Raw genomic sequence first — 21624 nt, 5'->3', positions numbered from 1 at the left:
CTGTAATCCCAGCACTTTGGAAGGCTGAGGCAGTGGATCATGGGGTCAGGAGTTCAAGATCAGTTTGGCCAAGATGCTGAAATCCCATCTCTCCGAAAAATACAAAAAACTTAGCCAGGCGTGGTGGCAGGTGCCTGTAATCCCAGCAACTCGGGAGGCTGAGGCAGAGAATTGCTTGAACCTGGGAGGTGGAAGCTGCAGTAAGCCAAGATTGTGCCACTGCACTTCAGCCTGGGCAACAGAGCGGGAGGGGTGAATCCATGGAGTTCTTCCCTCATTTACATGTCATGAGGACTCTCATTTAAAAAGCATCAGAAGCCTAACTCAAATTGTGTTAAGCAAAAACAAAGGAAAGGGAAAAAAAAGAAGGAAAGATGGAAGGGAGGAAGACAGGAAGGGAGGGAGGGAGGAGGAAGAGGGAGAGAGGGGAGGTGAGGAAAGGGATGGGAAGGGAGACAGGGAAGGAAGGGAAGGGAAGGAAGGAAGAGAAGAAGGAGAGAAGATGGGGAAGGGAGGAAGGGAGGAAGGGAGGAAGGGAGGAAGGGAGGAAGGGAGGAAGGGAGGAAGGGAGGAAGGGAGGAAGGGAGGAAGGGAGGAAGGGAGGAAGGGAATGAATTTGTTCATGCAAGAATCAGGTATCTGCAGGACCAGCTGAATCCAGGCCCCGGAAAATATGTGTGCAGTACTTGTCTCTCAACTCTGTTTTTCCTCTCAAGCAGGCTATTACAATCAGGTGATAAAGATGTCTTCTTGCAATTCCATGCTAATTTCCTTCCTGTTAACCTTTATAGAAAGGATATGCCTCTTAAAAGCTCTTGCAAAGCACAGAAATCACCGGATTTCTGGGCTTGGGTCATGTGCCCACCCAGGAAGCAATCTCTGTGGCTAAGGCAATGAGGTACTCATGCCAGGCTTCAGTTCCATGCCCCTCTCTGGAATCAGCAAGTGGACACTGCTCCACCCACATGGTATGAGCAGGGAAGGGATAGGTCCCCAAAAGAAGAGACGTTAGGCAAAAACAACAGACCCCTGCTACAACTTGGCCTCCTCTCTGTCTCCTAGGTGCTCTACACCCTGAGTCAGAACCAGAAATAAGCGAAGAGGCCAGGCCTGTGTGGAAACTGCCCTTGAAGCATGCGTCCTTAGAAAAGCCAAGGGAGCTAACGGTGCATCTCCCGGTGGACACAGGCAGGGACTCACTCTCGCCTCAAGGTAGCTCCTCCCTCCCTCCAGCATCCCTCGGGAACCTCACTCGGAACAGAAGCAAGGCAAGACACACAAGGGTCCACAGCCAAGGAAAAGGAGGCTGGATGGGAGGTTAGTTCACCGGCAACCACTGAAACATGGCCTTTGTTCAGACAGCAGCTGCCTTCACCAAAGTGAAGTGTCCAACTCACCAATTACTTACTCCCTAACTCATTCACTACTAAGTTACTCACTACTAATATCCCTAACTTACTACTTATATTTTCTGATTGTATCAAGTGCCAGGCAAGGTGGCTCACGCCTGTAATCCCAACACTTTGGAAGGCTGAGGTGGGCAGATCACGAGGTCAGGAGTTCAAGACCAGCCAGGCCAACATGGTGAAACCTCGTCTCTACTAAAAATACAAAAAATTAGCCAGGCACAGTGGCAGGTGCTTGTAACCCTAGCTACTCAGGAGGCTGAGGCAGGAGAATCGCTTGATCCTGGGAGGCGGAGGTTGCAGTGAGCCGAAATCGTGCCTTTGCACTCCAGCCCGGCGACAGTGCGAGACTCTGTCTCAAAAAAAAAAAAAAACAGAAAACAAAAAAAAAGCATCAAACTTACCAAAAATTTGCTGCATGCCTTATAATTTGTCCTGTATTTTTAAACAATGAAATGTCATTTTTAATCTGTTTATAAACATGTATCTATTCATTAAAAAGTCTATAGTATTGGCCGGATGCAGTGGCTCATGCTAGTAATCCCAGCACTTTGGGAGGCTGAGGCAGGTGGGATTCACCTGAGGTCAGGAGTTCTCTGCTTGGCCAACATGGAGAAACCCCTTCTCTACTAAAAATACAAAAAATTAGCCAGGCATGGTGGCAACATTCCTGTAATCCCCGCCACTCAGGTGACTGAGGCACAAGCATCACTTGAACCTGGGAGGCGGAGGTTGCAGGGAGCCAAGATTCTGCCACCGTATTCCAGCCTGGGCAACAGAGCAAGACCCTGTCTAAAAATTTAAAAAAAGTCCATAATATTGATAAAAGTATTCACTCCAATTTCGACCACATGTGAAAATTTGAAATTATACACATGGGTACATCTGTTTGTGTTTATGTGTTAGATAGGTTGGAAATAACAGGCCATATTCAGAAAGCTCCCCATTTTCAGAAAACTGAGTCTCCTTTCCAAAAGGCATGTGTGAGATGACAATATCACAGATGTCAATGACCTCTGACTACTGGTATCAGAAATAGGCAGATGCACATTAAAGTGTATGGAGTTCTTCCTCTGTGCCAGGCACTCTTAGTTTTTACATGTATTCTCTCAGGTACTCCTCACAACAACCCTCTCCTCCTTTCACAGATCAGAAAACAGCAACCCTAAGAGATAAGTAATTGTTTGATGTCACAAAACTATAAATGGAGTGGAGCTCACTAGGATTGGAATCTCACTAGGACTGGAGCTCAGGGCTTCTAATGTCAGAACCCATGTTCTCACTCATCATACTACATTCCCTTTCAGAATAAACCCAACATAGTTACTTTTCTAACTAATACCCAAAAAAATAAAAAAGAATAAAAGAATAAACCAAATAATGAACATAAGTCAGGACATTCTCAAAACATTTAGGTTCTGAGAATGTCCTTTGATTACTGAGGCAGAGGCTTATTTGGTCTCTCTCTTAAGTGGGAGTTAATTAACCTAAAGACTTTAGTGTTTCCTTTTTTAAAAATCCAAATATGGGCAAGGATCACTGTGGAAACAGAGAAAAAAGCACCTTTCTACTTGTGAGCCACAACACCAGGTGCACAGCCGGAGCCACAAGACAAATGACACCAGCAGATTTCACCTTCCATACTGTTCATCTTCCACTGTACCAAAACTTGTCCCTCCTCTGCCACTCTGCCAGGAGGAAACTGGTTTCAGAAGCCCCTTGGCATAAATTATGCATGTGACTGAACCTGGGAATAGATGCAGAAAGAAAGGGATCTAAAGAGGCAGTTTGAGCCAGACATGGTGATTCACGCCTGTAATCCCAGCACTTCAGGAGGCCGAGGCGGGCAGATCACCTGAGGTCAGGAGTTACAGACCAGCCTGACCAACATGGCAAAACCCCATCTCTACTAAAAATACAAAAATTAGCCGGGTGTGGTGGCGCATGCCTATAATCCCAGCTACTGGGGAGGCTGAGGCACTTGAACCCAGGAGGCGGAGGTTGTAGTGAGCCAAGATTGTGCCATAGCACTCCAGCCTGGGCAACAAGAGTGAGACTCCATCTCCAAAAAAAAAAAAAGAAAGAAAAAGAAAAGAAAGAAAACACTGGTGTAATAGTACTTTCTAATTTCTAATTCATAGTCACATTTCTTTATTTATACCAATAATGTTCCTTGTAGCTTTTTTTTTCCAACCTAGAATTCAACCTCAGGATCATGCATTACATTTAGTGGTCCCTCTCTTCAGAATTTTTTCATCTAGAAGAGTTCCTCAGTCTTGTTTTTCATGACATCGACATTTTTGAAGAAGACAGACTAGTTGCTTTGCAGAATTAATTTCAATTTGGATTTTTCTATTTCCTCATAATGAGATTCACCTCAGACATTTTGGGCAGGAATATCAGAGAGGTGATGTGTCGTTCTCAGCCCATCATAGGGATGCAAAATGTCAGTTTGTTCCATTGTAGGTGATGTTAAATTTTATTATTTGGTTAAAGGCCCATTTCCCCATGTAAAGACACTTTGCCTCTTTTTAATGAATAAGTAGTCTGTGATAATTTGAGACCACATGAAGCCAACATTTAAACCGAAATATTAATAGCAACTGTTGTTTTAAATGTGAAATAATGACCACTCCCTCGGAAAGAGGTGAAATAAAGATTACTCTCACTGAAAGAGGTGAAGCCAAGGCCTAAGTCACTTAGGTTCCTGGGTTTCAGCCTTCCTAGAGCAGGCCCTGTTGGTGTTAGAGGAGAAAACAGAGGCAGAGGGTACAGTGTGTTTTATGGAATGCTACCATCAATCCTGATACCCTCTGACTTCCATCTGGAAGGTAGCACCTTGTACTTTAACCCTGAGGAGGGAATGTGATCATTGACTCTGCCTAGCAAAACTGCTTTGCGGTCAGAAATCTGTATCCAACAATCTCATCAGCTCTAAAGCTAAGATCTCCCTAGTCATAGCCTTCAGACTGGGGATGGAAGCAGTTGGCAGCCTCTCCAGTCCTCCTTACATCTCAGGATTTCATCCACAATATGAGAATAAAAACAATCACCACTCAGTTCCTCCCAGTTCTTGGCAATTTTCCAAATGAACTGCCATGATTCTAGCCAAGAGTCATGTCATTTTGGCCATGGGAGAGAGCAGGTCCCTGCTGCTAAGCAGGACTGGAAAAGTGAGACAACCTGGGAATGAGTGGAATAAACCATCCTGGTGTTAGCATGATTTATTAATAATAACAAACCACTCTGGTTTCTCCCTCCTAGCCACAATACACTGACCAGCTCTTCGTGGCAGTCTTTACAGAGGTCCATCAACCAAGTTAGAAGAGAGTTTCCTTCTCCTTCCTGCTGATTCCATTTTCTTACACAGGCTTTTTCCCCTTTTGTTTTTAAAGATGATGATGCCCCGCCCCACAATGTGACCCCACCACTGGATCTTCTACCCCCGATTAAAGGAAAAAAAAGTTCTGCAAGCCAGAAGGGCCTGGACAGCCCTAGGACATCAGGCCACAGCAGCCCCCCAAGTCTTCCGAATGTGACAGCACCCGGGAAGGCACTGCCAGCAGGTCAAGGTAATCATTCCCAGGTTGTATGGATGCCCCCTCACTGGCCTGTATGTTGCTCATTTCCAGGGCCTTGTGGCTGCTGTGATGTAAGTTTTCTAAAAGGTACTCCATTGGAAAGGGGTAATCAACACTGTTTCCGATGAGTCAGTGGGATTAATGTTCCCTGTGCATATTCCTAAAGGGTCAGTACATGTTTTAAGGGTTTGCTGCACCTACATGTACTGCCATGCTGTTTTGTGCTTTCCTCACTCCTGGCAGCAGCATTTGATGACACAGCTCCCTGTGCTTCGGCGGGAGGCATGCTACTGGATTTACCAGGCATACTCCACACTGAGCTATAGCCCTTGCCCCCTGAGGCAAGAGAGCCCGATGACACTGCCAGCAAAAGAGTCCCCAGACAGAAGTCAACTCCAGCCCAGGGTAGAGGGGCTGTTCATGGAGAGGGAAGGACCGTGATTTCTGTAGTAGGGTGAGTCAGGGCAAGGGCATTCCCTCTAGGATTTAGCCCCACTAAAAGTGCTTATCCTTAAGGAGCGGATAGTCAAGGAGGTGGCTAAGACGCTTACACAGAGCAATAATGCAAGGACAGTGCAACAGCAGCCCCGGGGCTTCCATCTAAAATAAAGGTAGCTCATAGAGCAAAAATTGCTAAGAGCCCAAGTTATCTCTGAAAGTCCCTGGGAAGGTGCCACGCTGGAGACTGAGACCATTTTCAGGAACATGTGGTCCAGGCAGCTGTTTCTCCTTCGTTGAAGGCGTGGGCTGCTTTCTCAGTTTGAGCACCAGATGAAGATGACATGTGTTTGGGGGACAGATTGTATAAAGAGGTATCTCTGTTAACAGCAGAATCACAGTCAGGGCTGCGAGACACTCATACTTTGAGAGGCACATGGGAACAGAGCGCCATCATAGAGGCAACAGATTTCACATCTTTCATTTCATGATCACTCAGGGACAGAATGCCTCAGTATTTAAATCAGTCTCACTTGCTGTCTCTCTCTCCCCCAGCCCAGCACACCCCCATCTCATTCTCTCCTCAAAGCATATATAGTTGAATTCTTTAAGCATAAATTAAATTCACAGATTAATAGTTCCATTCTGTGTTTGCAGCTCCTGTTTCAGGCTGAGATGGCCAAAATTAAAACCCTTCCTTCCGCCCAACACTCTCTATCCCTAGAGACACTGTTTTCACCTAGAAATCATTCCAGGGTTGGAACCTCTCTTTCACAATCCCCTCCCCTTTATACTTGTGCGGCAGCAACGCCCTTTTGATGCAAATGAACCAAACTTGGTGTACTGTTATGTCCCCACCTGGGGCCTTCCTAGGAAGTTGCCTGGCCTGGGACAAATAACAGCAAATGGATACTCACACCTACTTTAGACAGCCTTATAAACGGAGAATCTGGTGAAAATAGGACACCAGGCAGGACCAGGACTGTGACAAGAGAGCAGTCTGAAGCCTCAAGTGTGTGTGTTGGGTGTCTGCATGTGTGTAAGTGAATGTGTGTGGGATGTGTGCTTATATGCCCATGTGAGTACGTGTGTGCTTGTGTGAATGCATGCACAACTGTGTGTCATTGTGCACTTCCATATATGCATGTCTGCATATGCATGTGCATGTCTATATATTCAGTCCTATAAATGTGTGTCATGTTCATATGTCATTGTTCATGTGTGCAGTGTGTGTGCATACTTGTCCTGTGAGAGTATACATGTGTGTGCCCCTGTGTGAATATGTCAGTGTGTATGTTTGTAAGTGTGTGTGTGTATGTGTGCACTCCTTAGCATCCACTCTAGCCGGTGGTCTGCTAGTCCAGGTAGCTGGACTCCTGGCCTCTTAGTCTTGGAGATGGGGAAGGTAAATGTAGTATAATACGAATAAATGTCGTCTTTGCCCCTGGTTTCTATTCCTAAGCTAAAACTGGAATTTTCTGAATGATAGTAGTATCTTTTATTATTCATAAGTCCCCTTGAAAACACTTGAGTTTATGCTAATGAGGTGACATAGGGTAAGACCTGTAGGTAGCCTTCTGATGGGGCCAGTGACCAGAAGGACCAAGTGATAAGAGGATTAAAAGATTGGAGCTTCTAGCCACAACCTCCAGGAAAGGGGAGGGGGCACTGGAGATCAAGCTCTTTATTAGCTGTTGAACCTGAGTTGAGAAGCTTCTGCTGAGCACGTCTAGGTGCTGGGAGGGTAGCATGCCCAGGGAGGGTACGGAATCCCTGCACATCCTCCCCACGCCTCGCCCATCTCTTCATCTGGCTGCTCACTATATCCTTTCTAATGTCCTTTAAAAACAAGCCAGAAAAGGCCAGGCACGGTGGTTCACACCTGTAATCCCAGCACTTTGGGAGGCCGAGGCAGTGGATCACTTGAGGCCAGGAGTTCGAGACTAGCCTGGCCAACAAGGTGAAACCCTGTCTCTTTAAAAATGAATAAATAAATAAGCCAGAAAATGTAAGTTAAGTGTTTCCCTGAGTTATGTGAGCTGTCCTACCAAATTGTTGAACCCAAGGAAAGGGACGATTGTGGGAGGCCCAATTTATAGCTGGTTGGTCAGAAGTCCAGGTCACAATCTGGGACTTGCACTTGGTACCTGAAGTGGGGGGCAATCTTGTGGACTGAGCCCTGCCCTGTGAAATCTGACACCATCTCCAGGTAGAGAGTCAGAACTGAATTAAATTATAGGAAAACCAGTTGGTATCTGCTGGAGAATTGCTTGGCATGGGGAACCCCCACAATCTAGTACCAGGAATGTTCTGGGTGGAGAATTGGAATTAAGAGTTGGGGAAAAATTACTTTTTTTTTTTTTTTTTTTTTTTTGAGACAGAGTTTCACTCTTGTTGCCCAGGCTGGACTGTAATGGTGTGATCTTGGCTCACCACAACCTCTGCCTCCTGGGTTCAAGCAATTCTCCTACCTCAGCCTCAAAGTAGCTGGACTATAGGTGCATGACACCATGCCTGGCTAATTTTTTTTTGTATTTTCAGTAGAGACAGGATTTCTCCATGTTGGTCACGCTGGTCTCAAACTCCTGACCTCAGATGATTTGCCCACCTCGGCCTCCCAAAGTGCTGGGATTACAGGCATGAGCCACTGCGCCTGGCCATGACTTGTTTTTTACTTTTATAGTCAGGTTATAAAAACACCTTCAATCTTTCTAAGTAACTAGGGAGACACAGTATCCTCCTCCTTGACCTGAGCCTCTGGCATCACCAAGCCATCCCAGTATTTCATCTAGAAGATATGGCCATGTATGCTGAGTACTGAACAGGCAGTAGAGGCAGGAAACAGGAAGCCCTGTACCCAGGGGCTGGACTGTATACAGCTGGAGGAAGGGGCTCCCTTTCCTTCACACAGAGTGCCCCCTTCACTGAGCCCAGCCCCTGAGATAGCCAGGCTCTCCCAAAGGCATGATGTAGGCAAGTGGCAGCCCCTCCCTGTTCATCCCACCTTGACCCTTGGAAGCCAGGGCCTGAACAACAGCTCCACTCTGCTGAGTCCCAGGAGTAGGGCTCACCCTATACTCTGGTGGGCACCCAAGCACACAGGTATCTATGGGTGTGTGCCTGCAGGGGACTAGGGAACACGGCCTAGGTTCAGTCTGTCTCCCTCACCAGCACACTGCTGACGGCGCCTATGCTTGTGCTTATTTTCAAGAAGATTCCAGCAACCCCACACTGGGACACTTCTTGCTGGGTCCAGATGGAGAAAAAGTCTACGTATCCCTCCCAGGGCCTACCCAGACCAAGGTGTTTCCATCCGGTAAAGGTAAGCTAACACATTCCAGGGCAGCCTTGGTTTTTTTGTTTGTTTTTTTGAGTTTTTTTCCCAAAGGAGAAGATGTTACCTGCAGTTTCCAAATTTTCCCAGCAGCAGAGACATCATTAAAAACAGATGTGAGTCAGCCAGTTTCTCCCCTTTCACCGACACAGAGGTGCTTCTGTCACTCAGATACAATGATCCAATGTTTGCATAACAAGTTTACTCTTGCTGGAGCATTTGGAGAGAGAAGTTCCAATGGAATGGCTTGGAAGAAGTCTGATGTGCCGCGCTGATACCTTGATGAGAATGATAAGTCCTCTTGGTATTTGCCCAAACTAAACACTGCCTTTCTCTTCTTTCCAACCACCCTGCCGAGGTGGAGGTGGCTAATTGGTAATCCAACCAGGTACCCTTGTTATGAGCATTGGTTTATCCCTGTGAATCATCTGGCCCCTGACAGATAGCAAGGCAGTTTCCAAAAACCCTTCTGGCATGTTCACTTTTTAGAAAAGAGATGCTGCCTCTGGGCAATAGCCATTTTGCAAAGGAAAAAAGAAATGAAGTCAGAGGGTGATGAGCATCAACCACCCAGAAACCACCATGAGATGCATGCATGAGTCGGCAGCCAGCAGGCCCCTTGATGTGGGAGATTAAAAGCTGCACTCATTTGGGGGGTTACGTCATGACTGGTTCAATAAAAAGAGGATGGATTCAGAGCTAGGAGATTTGAGGAGCTCTGGCTTCGCCTCTAAGTTGCCAGATGACTTTGAGTCAGTCCCTCATCCTCCCTGTATCCAAGGTTCCTCAACCAAAATGAGAGGACTGATTCCTCCCCTAAGAAGTTTCTTGACCGTTGCTGCATTTTACATCTTGTGTCTGTTGCTATCAAAGTAGCCACCTAGTATATGGATTTCCAGAAAGTAGAATGTATTTGATTCCAAATTCAGCATCAAAGAACTTCCATCAGCACTTGGTTTATACCATGTTATGAGTATAAAAATATCTTAGTTCTGAATTGGTGGAAGCAGGAGTTAGACAGGTGGAGGCCACTGTCAGCATGACACAGCTGGTGCAACAGCTGGAAAGCAAAATGATTCTGCTCACCTGCTGCACATTTGTCCACTCCGTTCCAGGAGAAATAGTTCCCCCTTTTGGCACAGCAGAAGTTAGAAGCAGAAAAGGAAATATTTAGGCTGTAAGTTTATTGTCACCATTGTCAATATGATGCTTCAGTCATTTCAGTATCCCTGGTACCTAGCATAGTCCGCGACATATACCTAGAAGGATCACAATTAATGTTCATCAAAACGTTTTGAAAAATCTTTCAATAATTCCCATGACATGGAGAGAGAGAAAGATGAAACTTACGCTGATAAATGAAGACTTGGCTGCCATCTTGTCCCAGTCCCATGGACAGTGTATTTAATCCTACTTGCCTCTCAAACCTAAAGGTATTCACTGCGTGCTCATTGAATTAATGAATGAATGAATCAGTTAGCTGCTGACCTCTCTCAAGCCTTTCCTCCATGGGCAGTTGGTTGACCTTCAGTCTTGATGGTGATAGGATGCTGCCCAAGAAGGTAGTGAAAGATTGTCCAGGCGCAGTGGCTCACTGTAATCCCAGCCCTTAGGGAGAAGGCAGGCAGATTGCCTGAGGTCAGGAGTTCAAGACCAGCCTGGCCAACGCAGTGAAACCCTCTCTCTATTAAAAATACAAAAATTAGCTGCGCATAGTGGTGGGTGCCTATAATCCCAACTACTCAGAAGGCTGAGGCAGTAGAATCGCTTGAATTTCTTAGAGAGAAAAGATGGAGGTTGTGGTGAGCCAAGATCATGCCACTGCACTCCAGCCTGGGCAATAAGCGCAAAACTCCATCTCAAAAAACAAAAAAAAAGAAGGTGGTGTAAGATCTTAAATCCACATCTTCCTACAAGGGAGGGTCTAGCTTTCTAGTTTGTTGTTGTTTGTCTCTTAATGAGCAAAGATTTTTTTGGTTTGGCCTTTTTTTTTTTTTTTTTGGTTTGATTCAAGAGACAGCATACTGAAAAAGCTTTTTCCTCTCACAAAGTATTAGGTTGGTGCAAAAGTAATTGCGGTTTTGCAGTTACTTTTAATTGCAAAAACCACAATTACTTTTGTACCAACCTATAATTGCTCCAACCATACCAAACTCTTTGCAGATCAGTTTATTCAAATCTATCTTAATCACTGTCTCCACCCTTCCTTTCCAGTCTCATCTCCTGCTATATTCCAGCCCACCCCTTGCTCATCTCTTTGATGACCTAAAAATTCAGACTTCATTCTTTTCTCTCTGAACTTTTGCACAAGTTGCCCCTAAATATTTAGAATAGCTTTAAGTTCATCTTTTCTGGAACATTTTCCATAATAAATCCACCTCATTGCACATAACTGCCTAGACGTAGCTTCAGCCCCATTCCTCTGTCTCTTTCTCAATCCCACTTATGTGGTTATTGCATTTAACTGCATCTGTTTTCTGTTTAGCTTCCAATATATGAGTCGTAGAGAACCTCTCATCTCTATCATATGTCCAAGAAAAGCTTCTTGATTGACTGAATACCCCAGGTGCCACAAAGGAAAGCTTTTTGGGGATCATAATTGTTGTTGGTTTTTTGTTTTTTGTTTTTAATTTAAAAAAAAAAAAACCTCTTGAGTAAAGGAAGGAATATGATCTATCTGATCTTTCTGAGACTTCCAGGCTCCGTCAACAACTATTTGGAAATAAATTCTTAGGCAATTAGATCATGATATCTCGCTTTCAGAGAGCATAGGGAAATGAATATAAACCTTCAGAAGAAAAAAAAAATCTGAAGACTAGAGCTGGAATTTGACCCTTTTGGTCATGTTGGGATATTGCAACATTTAGAAAATTGAAAGGCTTGAGAAAGGAAAAGTTAACTTGGAAGGATACAAGTCAAAACATTGGATATGCTCTCTGAATTGCTTATCCTTGATTCAAATCCTTCATCTATTCCCCTAGTCACAGTGCCAGCAATAGAACTTTTCTCTCAGAAGTTCTTTTATTCAGAAGTTTGTTTTACAAAGAAGTTCAAGGATGTTTATGCCAGTGATTCAGGTTGGGCTTCAAGTCCCATGTAAATTTAAATTCCTGGTCTCTTTCAGAGTTTTTATTTAGTATTTGTTCTTGTCCTAGATGGATTTTTACCCTCAAAAGGTTTCTTGGGTTTTGTTGTTGTTGTTGTTGTTGTTGTTGTTGTTTAGACAGGGTCTTGCTCTGTCACACAGGCTGGAGTGCAGTGGTACAGTCATGGGTCACTGCAGCCTCAAACTCTTGGGCTCAAGCTATCCTCCCACCTCAGCATTCCAAGTAGCTGGGGCTACAGGCATGAGCCACCATACCTGGCTTTTTTTCTTGTTTTTTTAAAGATGGGGGTCTCCCTATGTTGACCAGGCTGGTCTCAAACTCCTGGCCTCAAGCAATCTTCCCACCTAGGTTTCTCAAAGTGTGGGATACAGGCTTGAGCCACTGCACTCGGCCTTTCTTGTTTGTTTGTTGTTGTTTGTCATTTAATTAGCATCCTTCCCCCTTGCAACTCTTTCTTGGTGTTGTGGTTTCAAAATATGTCCACAAATTCTTTGACACTTCTCCCTTCAAAAGGGAGAAAGTAACTCTTCTCCTCTTGAGTGTGAGTAGGATATGATGGCTCACTTCTAAATAAAGATAGACTATGGCAGAATTGATGGTATGTGTCTTCTGAGACTGGATCTTAAAAGCACCAAGGCTTCCTTCTCATAAGCGCTCTTGCTCGCTCGCGCTCTCTCTCTCTCTCTCTCTCTCTCTCTCTCTCTCTCTCTCTCTCTCTCTCTCTCTCTCTCGGGTTACTGGGGAAGGCCAACCACCATATATGTGATGAGGCCACTCAACCACCATATATGTGATGAGGCCACTCAAGCAACCTATAGCAAGCAGTCCACATGGCAAGGAACAGAAGCCCCGTGTTACCAGCCAGAATGAACTTCCCAGGTTTGTGCGGGAGCTGCCTTGAGAGGAGATTCTCCAGCCCCAGTCAAGTCTTCTGACGACTGCATCCCTAGCTGACATTTTGTCTGTTACCTCACGAAAGAATGCACCAGCACCACACAGCTAAGCCACTCCCAGATTCCCATAGAAACCAAGACACAACAAAGGTTTATTGTTTTAGGTTTCAGGATAATTTGTTTTGCAGTAATAGGTAACTCGTATTCTTGGTGTCATTTTGTGATGGTCTGTGATTTGGTTGACAGAAAGATGAGTCTAAGAATATCTCAGTTGGTCTCAAAACACTAATCATTTAGGGGTAAACATAGGCTACCCCTATGAGTAACTGACTTTCTCTGTTCTCCCAATTTTTCCTTTGTGATAAGTTGGTTGTGGGACCCCATGGGTAAAAGAATCCTTCTGTATTGGTGGGATATTGTTTAAAGTATGATTTTCTTTAAGTAGCCCATCTCTTAGTAGCTGTTATCTTGTTGATGATGCCTAGAGATGTCTGGGAGGAGAATTAATTTCGATAAAGCCATGTGAGGAAGAAAAAAACTATAGTTTTATTCCCAGCTCTACTGCCTGGGATTTCTGTGATCATAGGCAAACGACTTCATTGCCTTGGCCCTCAGTTTCTACATATGGAAAAAGAGGAGTTGGTATTAGATCCAGTCCTCACAGCACATGTCCTGTCAAACTCCAATTCCTCAGAAGGTTAACAGGCATTGTGTAAAAAAGGAAAGGTTCTAGGGTCAGATACATCTGGAAACCAGTGGACCAAAGTTAAGCAGATTCCTTACCGCAGGACTTCCTAGTGCCTCCGATATGCTGATGTGCATCACGGTTCTTCAGGATGGGGATATGCACTGTTTCCCAAACTTATTTGATCGCTGGATGCATTTGATTTTGGTAAAGCATCATGTGGATCTAAATAGTTTTTGGCAAACTTTGGAAAATGCTAAACTGATAATTTCTAAGGTTCCTCTAACATTTCATATTTCTAAATATGCCCCTTTCCCCAAGGAGACTCTCTCAGTGAAACAGTCCTGTTGTCTAAATCCTGAAACAGGATTTCAGCCATTCAGTGATTTGTGATTATTATTTTTATTCTTTAAACATCAGTTCTGAAACATAGGATCCACAATCCATCCATCTCTGGATAGGAAGAAACAGAGGAAGATAGGAGGCCCCTGTGGTCATAGTGTACATTGTCCCTTATGCCTTTTCAGTGTTTTTCATAACCCCTATGAGAAACAATGTTGGCAGATGCTACCAGCCCTAGTGATCTCAGGTCAAATGTTTAAATAAAGGAAAATGTGGCTGGATATGGAAATAAAGGAAAATACTCTGGGCACCCAGTATTTCCTTCCAGTGGGCCTTCCCATACTACAGAGGCTAGAAGGCTAAAAACTACATTTCCCAGATAACCTTCGCAGCTAAGGGGCTGGATGCAAATCATATTCTGCCAATTAGATGTACTTGCATGAGATTGAGAGGGCAGAAGTGAGGCAGAAGCATCAAAGCTTTGGGCATTGAGCTCATGAATACTGAGCATGATAAGAGGCAGTTACTCTATAGTAACTCTGTTTCTTCTTAAAAATATCTGGGCAGTTTCTGTTCTGTGCTGAACCCTGACTAATAAGCTCTCCTTACAAAAATTATGGAGATTCCCATCAGGCTTGGTGTTGGGTTAAGTTAGGTCTGTCACATGTACCGCAGTGTTGAGTGGTTGTAGAAGGGCAAGCTGTGATAGCTGTGTTTGTCCCAGCCTTCAGAAGGAAGCAGGGTTGTTTCCCTCACCATAGTGAGACCAGCAAGGCCTCACAGCCTGCCCACTCTGGAAGGTGTCTTGATAGCCACCAGCAGAGAGCTACTAAAACACAGTAGGGACTCTCCTTCCTTTCCTTTGACAAAAACCTCTTGTAATTCCTAGAAACACAAAGTCTTCCCTACCTCATATGTGGCTGAAAAGGTGGCATCATCCCCACTTTATGATTTCCGAAGAAGAAAAATGTCAAGAATAATAGCTTGTAGCTGGGTGCAGTGGCTCACGCCTGCAATCTCAGCACTCTGGGAGGCTGAGGTGGGTGGGTCACCTGAGGTCAGGAGTTTTGAGACCAGCCTGGCCAACATGGTGAAACCCTGACTCTACTAAAAATACAAAAATTAGCGAGGCATGGTGGCAAGTGCCTATAATCTCAGCTACTCGGGAGGCTGAGGCAGAACTACTTGAAACCAGGAGGCAGAGACTGCAGTGAGCTAAGATGGTGCCACTGCACTCCAGCCTGGGCAACAGAGCAAAACTCTGTCTCAAAAAAAAAAAAAAAAATAGCTTGCTTTAAATCCACTAGATACTCATTTTTTGAAGGAAAAAGATCAATACAGAGTGTTGAATAATATATAATTTTTTAAGATGATGGCACTTATGTCATTTTTTACAGAACCTGTGAAGCTATGAATTCTACCTCCTTGCATTTGTTCTGTTTCAGAGAACCCCAGAGTCAAGAGGGAACTTAGGCATCACCTTTGTCAGTATTTAAGCAAAGGAAGCATCTAATCAGGATACCAGTAGATACAGATAAAAGCAGAAATACCTGGTTGAACTAGAGATAGTCTAATTATGTCCCTCCCAACTTCTCTGCAGCCCAGCTAATTCTTCCCCACCTAAGATGGTTCTAGGAGTCAGGGTGGGTGTCTATGCAGGGCCACTAGAGTTATGTGACAATTAGAAAACCTGCTGGGCCAAGCACGGTGGCTCACGCCTATGATCCCAGCACTTTGGAATGCTGAGGCAGAAGAATCATTTGAGCCCAGGAGTTCAAGACCAACCTGAGTGATATCTTTTGGCTGTGTCCCCACCCAAATTTCATCTTGAATTGTAATTCCCACAGTTCCCACATGCCATGGGAGGATCCCAGTGGGAGGTGATTGAATTATGGGGGTGGGTCTTTCCTGTGCTATTCTCCTCTTACTGAATGAGTCTCTCAAGATCTGATGGTTTTAAAAAGGGAGTTTTCCTGCACAAGCTCTCTCTTTGCCTGCCACTATCCAGGTAAGATGTGACTTGCTCCTCCTTGCCTTCTGCCATGATTATAAGGCCTCCCTAGCCACATAGAACTGTGAGTCCAATTAAACCTCTTTCTTTTGTAAATTGCCCAGTCTTTCTTTTGTAAATTGCCAGTATGTCTTTACCAGCATCATGAAAATGGACTAATTACACTGAGCAACATAGTGAGATCCCGTCTCTGCAAAAAAATTTTTAAATTAGCTGTGTCAGGTGTGCACACCTGTGGTCCCAGCTACTCCAGGGGGCTAAGGTGGGAGAGTTGCTTGAGCCTGGGAGGTCAAGGCTGCAGTGAGCCATTATCGTACCACTGCATTCCAACCTAGGCAATAGAGGGAGATCTTGTCTCAAAAAGAGAAAAGAAAAGAAAACCTCTGATTTTGTGGGTAAGAAAACTGATGCGCAAAGAGGTATGGTTTGCTCAAAGACACACAGCTTTTAGATGGCAAATCCAAGGCTCAAACCCAGATCTTCCTTCATTCAGTGAGGCCAGAGCTCTTCCCACTATTATCACATGGCCTCTAGTTCCTCTTAATCAGGTTTTCAAGCTTCAAGGACCAGAGGAAGTTCCCTCTTTACCTGACGCCTTACCTGACCACCTCAGCCACAACAATTGCTACTTCTTTACGTTCCACCAATTCTTACTGCCTGGGCCTCTTACCAAGCACCCCCTCACATCCTTTATTCTTTTTACTATTTTTCTTCTTTCTCTTCCTAGATTTGAAATTCCTATAAGTAGATCCCCCTCATCTACCTCTGAATATCCCAAAGAACACACTTGGTACTCCCAGAGTATTTCTGATAATATTGACTTAATATTATGAATATTGACTGAATAGTATTTATAAAAGGAATAATGGAAGAATGTGTTCAGCTAAATTCTAATAATAGAATCCCTCACCCTGAATTTTAGCTGAAAAAATGGGTGCCTAGCAAGAGATTATGCTTCCCAGACTCACTTGCAGTTAGGTATGGCCACATGACCAACATTTGACCAATGAGATGTGAATGGAATAACACATGCAACTTCCAGGTCATGTCCTTAAAAGGAAACTGTTTGCCCTTCCCCTCCTCTTTCTCCTTGGACTTGGTTGAAGTGGTGAAATAGCTTCAACCATTTGGAAGAGAACAATTCTGTATGGGATAATGGAGTACTAAGATATTAGGAACCTGGGTGCTCAGGTAACTTTATGGAGCAGAGTCACCCTGATCAGGCTGCCTGCCTACCTCTGGACTTTTATGTGTGAGAGAAATAAATGTTTATCTTTTCAGACCTCTTGTTTTACAGCAGCTTACCTTTTGCCTTGACAGAATGCAACTATAATATCTGCCAATATACTTCACATTGCTTTGTGAAAATCAAATCAGATCACACTTGCACTCCATCTTGTAAAGTATTAAGTATAATTCCAATATGAAATATCATTGAACCTCAAAGAGAGAAGGCCCATTACATGTGTGTTGACTCCTTTGATACAATGTACTGAACACCTCCCATATGCAAAGGGCATGGAAGTATGTTAATATTGAGAGCAAACACTCTCAGGCACCTTGCTACGCATGCCATCTTACTCCCTCATCCCAGCAATCATAGGAAATGAGTATTTTCATTCACATATCATAGGTGAGGAGATTGAAACACAGGGAGCTCACTCACCTGGTAAGGGCAGAGTTGGGCTTCATTCCCAGGCCTGTCTGTCTTCACTCCACTTACCAAGGCTCGATCCCAGGCACTGCGGTCACTGCCCTCACAGTCCACGTGGAGAACAGATTCACAACCATTAACTGTAACACAAGGCAGAATGAAATGAGTGCTATCACAGAGGCCTAAGAGCATGATCCAGGGGTATTCTACGGAGGCTATTAATTCTAGCTTAGGAGGTTGGGAAGGGCTTTTTACAGAGGAAGCTCCATTTGCAATGACCTTTGAGAAATGAGAAGTGGATAGACAAAGAAGGGGAGTGCCAGCCAGCTGAGACACCAGCATGAACAAAGAAAGAGGTAGGAACATAGAGAACATGTGGGAAATGGGGAGCAGCACTGTGTGAGTGGACTGTGGAGGAGCTTCATGCGGTGGGTGAGGAGGAGCTGGGCCTGAAAGGCACACAAGGGTCAGACCAGGGAAAGCCTGTGTGCCAGGAGAGAGCCGAAATGCTGCTGTTTAGGCAACAAGGAATCACAGATGTTTGAGGAGGGATATCATGCAACCCAATGCATGAGCTAGCATGAAGGAACAGACAAGAGAAAAGACAGAGGGCTTGGGCTACTGCAAAATCAGCCAGACATACTGCACGAGGGCCAAATGAATGGAAGGCAGTGAACAGCCATGCCTAAAAGGGAGGCTCCCCAGGGCCACTGACTGGACGTGGGCATCTCAACCAGCACTCTGAGATTTGGGCCGCCTGTGACAAGCCTGTTTGTAGATTCTCTTTATAAAATTGGCTACAATGTGTATCTCCAATCTTCTACTCAAATTCTCTTTTTTTTTGAGATGAAGTTTCATTCTTTTTTTTTTTTTTTGAGACGGAGTTTCGCTCTTGTTACCCAGGCTGGAGTGCAATGGCGCGATCTCGGCTCACCGCAACCTCCGCCTCCTGGCTTCAGGCAATTCTCCTGCCTCAGCCTCCTGAGTAGCTGGGATTACAGGCAGGTGCCACCATGCCCAGCTAATTTTTTTGTATTTTTAGTAGAGACGGGGTTTCACCATGTTGACCAGGATGGTCTCGATCTCTTGACCTCGTGATCCACCCGCCTCAGCCTCCCAAACTGCTGGGATTACAGGCTCGAGCCACCGCGCCCGGCCTGAAGTTTCATTCTTATTGCCTAGGCTAGAGTGCAATGGCACAATCTCAACTCACTACAACCTCTGCTTCCCAGGTTCAAGCAATTCTCCTGCCACACTCAGTCTCCCAAGTAGCTGAGACTACAGGTGTGCACCATGATGCCTGGCTAAATTATTTGTATTTTTAGTAAAGATGGGGTTTCACTGTGTTTGTCAGCTGGTTTCGAACTCCTGAACTCAAGTGATCCACCTGCCTCAGCCTCCCAAAGTGCTGGAATTACAGGCGTGAGCCACTGCGCCCAGCCCAATTTTTTTTTTTTTTGAGACAGAGTCTCACGCTGTCCCCAGACTGTGGCACGATCTCAGCTCACTGCAATCTCTGCTTCCTCGGTTCAAGCAATTCTCCTGCCTCAGCCTCCTGAGTAGTTGGAACTACAGGCATGCACCACCACGCCCAGCTAATTTTTTTGTATTTTTAGTAGAGACAGGGTTTCACCATATTGGCCAGGATGGTCTCAATCTCCTGACCTCGTGATCTGCCCGCCTCAGCCTCCCAAAGTGCTGGGATTACAGGCGTGAGCCACCACGCCCAGCCCAAATTCTCTTTATTCTGTTTTTACTTTCAGTTAAGAAGGTTATTTCGGAAAGCAGGGCATGTATGTCTCCTGTATTGTAATTAAGCTAAAACAACAACTAAGGCCTGGAGCCCGTGATGTCCCACAGCAGCACCCATAGGGTCACAGCTTTGGCAGCCTCCCTCAAGCCAAGTCAAAGTCCCACCAGCACACAGAAAAGATAGATCCCCATGCCACGTGCCTCTCAGCTTGTCAGCAATGCAGCATAGCTGTTTCCTGGCTCCTGCGCTGTAGAGGAAACGGTTGAGCTCTTTAGCAGGCAGCTGTGGTAAATAAGGAGTTCTAAGGAAAACCCTGATAGCAAACTTCTTGGGAGCTATGAGGCAAAGGGCAGGACAGTGGCAGTGACAGACAGTGTTTGTGTAACCCTCCTCCACCCTTTCACCTGACACACACGGAGCTTTCTCTTTCATGACTGTTTTTTAGCCTCTTTTTCCCTTTCAACCACCGACCACTCAATTCTTTGAGGGAAAATTAACATTCATTATGCAATTTATCTCTCTCCTTTTAATCCAGAGTGTCTGTCTCCAAGGCCCTTACTCAATAATTAATGTTTGTTCTCATTTCCCATTCTCCAGAGCATCTATTCTTGAACTGTAGGGTCAACAATTAACACTAATTACGGCTTTTCCTCTCTCCAGTGTTGATGCTCAGAATCCCAGGCCGCCTGCTCAGCCTCAGCTCTCGGTGTGCACGTGGCCCTGTGTGTGCCCCTCGATACAGAAGCACTAGAGGCAGGCTTTGCCAAGCCCCACTGCAGTTTAGCAACTCAGTAAAACCCAAACATTCTTTCCTGGCAACCTCTCTAGTCTACTTGTAATCAGTAATGAGACAATGAAGCAAAAAATAAATAAATAGAATTATTTGGAAATGAGTTTGGGTGGCTAGGTAGACTAGAAAATCTCTAAGTCTTTTCCAGTTTGAATTTTCTAGGATTCCTTTTTTTATTCTCCATTGCTCTCTCCCTGATAGCTCACACCTTCCTCTCCCTTCTCACTCCCTGACTCTCTCTCTCTCTCATACACACACACCAAATTTCCCTTTAAAAACCTTTCTTCTGGCCAGGCACGGTGGCTCACACCTGTAATCCTATCACTTTGGGAGGCTGAAGCAGGTGGATTACCTTAGGTCAGGAGGTCGAGACCAGCCTGGCCAACATGGTGAAACACCATTTCTACTAAAAATACAAAAAAATTACCCAGGTGTGGTGGCGGGCACCTGTAATCCCAGCTGCTTAGGAGGCTGAAACAGGAGAATTGCTTGAACCCGGGAGGCAGAGATTGCAGTGAGTCGAGATCACGCCATTGCACTCCAGCCTGGGTGACAAGAGCAAAACTCTGCCTTAAAAAACAAAAACACTTCTATATGTTTTGAGGCAGAACATAGCTTTTTAGTGTTTAAAAAAGTTTGTATGAAAAGTAATTCACTTTTTCTCATATTTTTCTAAATTTACCTAGAGTCATACTGAGTTTTATTTATCACTGCACAGTTAAGCAACAACAGAAATAAAATATTAGACTTGGCTTTTCTGTACATTCTATTGACATTTCTGTAAGAAAGAATATTTGTACAGGTTTCTCCTTTGCCACATTTATAATAAAAGACTGTAAATGTGCCCCTGTCTGCAAAAAAGGTAGATATGGACTATGAAGAATACAGATTAAAGAGGCAAGGAAATTCTATGTTGTATGCACACTCACATTATTTTTTGCCTTTCCCAAAACTTTAATGTCACTCTGGGTAAATCTCCCATTTAAAAAAAAAAAAAAAACTGTATCCCTTCATTTAGGACCCACTCAATTGACCTCTTTGCTATTACCTCTCCCTTAACTTTCTCAAGTCTGTCATTCTAATTCTCATCTGTCATTAAAACAGCATTGTTGGCTGGGAACAGTGGCTTATGCCTGTAATCCCAGCACTTTGGGAGGCTGAGGCAGGCAGATCACCTGAGGTCAGGAGTTGGAGACCAGCCTGACCAACATGCAGAAACCTCATCTCTACTTAAAAAAAATACAAAATTACCCGAGCATGGTGGCACATGCCTGTAATCTCAGCTACTTGGGAGGCTGAGGCAGGAGAATCACTTGAGCCCGGGAGGTGGAGGTCACACCATTGCACTCCAGCCTGGGCAATAAAAGTGAAACTCCATTTAAAAAAAAAAAAAAAAAAAAAGGCATTGTTTTAACAGATTTTCATTTTGACTGACAAGGACAGCTAGGAGAATAATTCTCACCCCAGGTGACTAACAGATCACACACACAAAAAAATTCATTAGGGGCTGTGAAAAAGCCTGTCTGTCTTTTTGGCTAGGATCCCTCCTGGCTCCCCTGGTCCAACACTCTGTGCTACAGCTGCAGAGGGGGCTCCTTGTGCTTGTCTGTCATCCCCCATGGCTGCACAC

The 21624-nt window shown here is 44.7% G+C and overlaps 1 protein-coding gene across 1 annotated transcript in view; it reads left to right on the top strand.

Moving 5' to 3' along the window:
* KIAA2012 (KIAA2012 ortholog) overlaps positions 1 to 21624 on the top strand; it is a 133963-nt gene that overhangs the window by 34670 nt on the left and 77669 nt on the right. Inside the window, exons 9-11 of the mRNA XM_064373159.1 lie at positions 1063 to 1212; positions 4802 to 4978; positions 8637 to 8747. Coding sequence (XP_064229229.1) covers positions 1063 to 1212; positions 4802 to 4978; positions 8637 to 8747 — 438 coding nt within the window. The remainder of the gene's footprint in view (positions 1 to 1062; positions 1213 to 4801; positions 4979 to 8636; positions 8748 to 21624) is intronic.

Source organism: Aotus nancymaae, unplaced genomic scaffold (genome assembly GCF_030222135.1).
Source record: "Aotus nancymaae isolate 86718 unplaced genomic scaffold, 86718_ANA_hifiasm-v0.15.2.pri h1tg000008l, whole genome shotgun sequence".
NCBI lineage: Eukaryota > Metazoa > Chordata > Mammalia > Primates > Aotidae > Aotus > Aotus nancymaae.
This window is presented reverse-complemented; position numbering and strand designations above follow the sequence as displayed.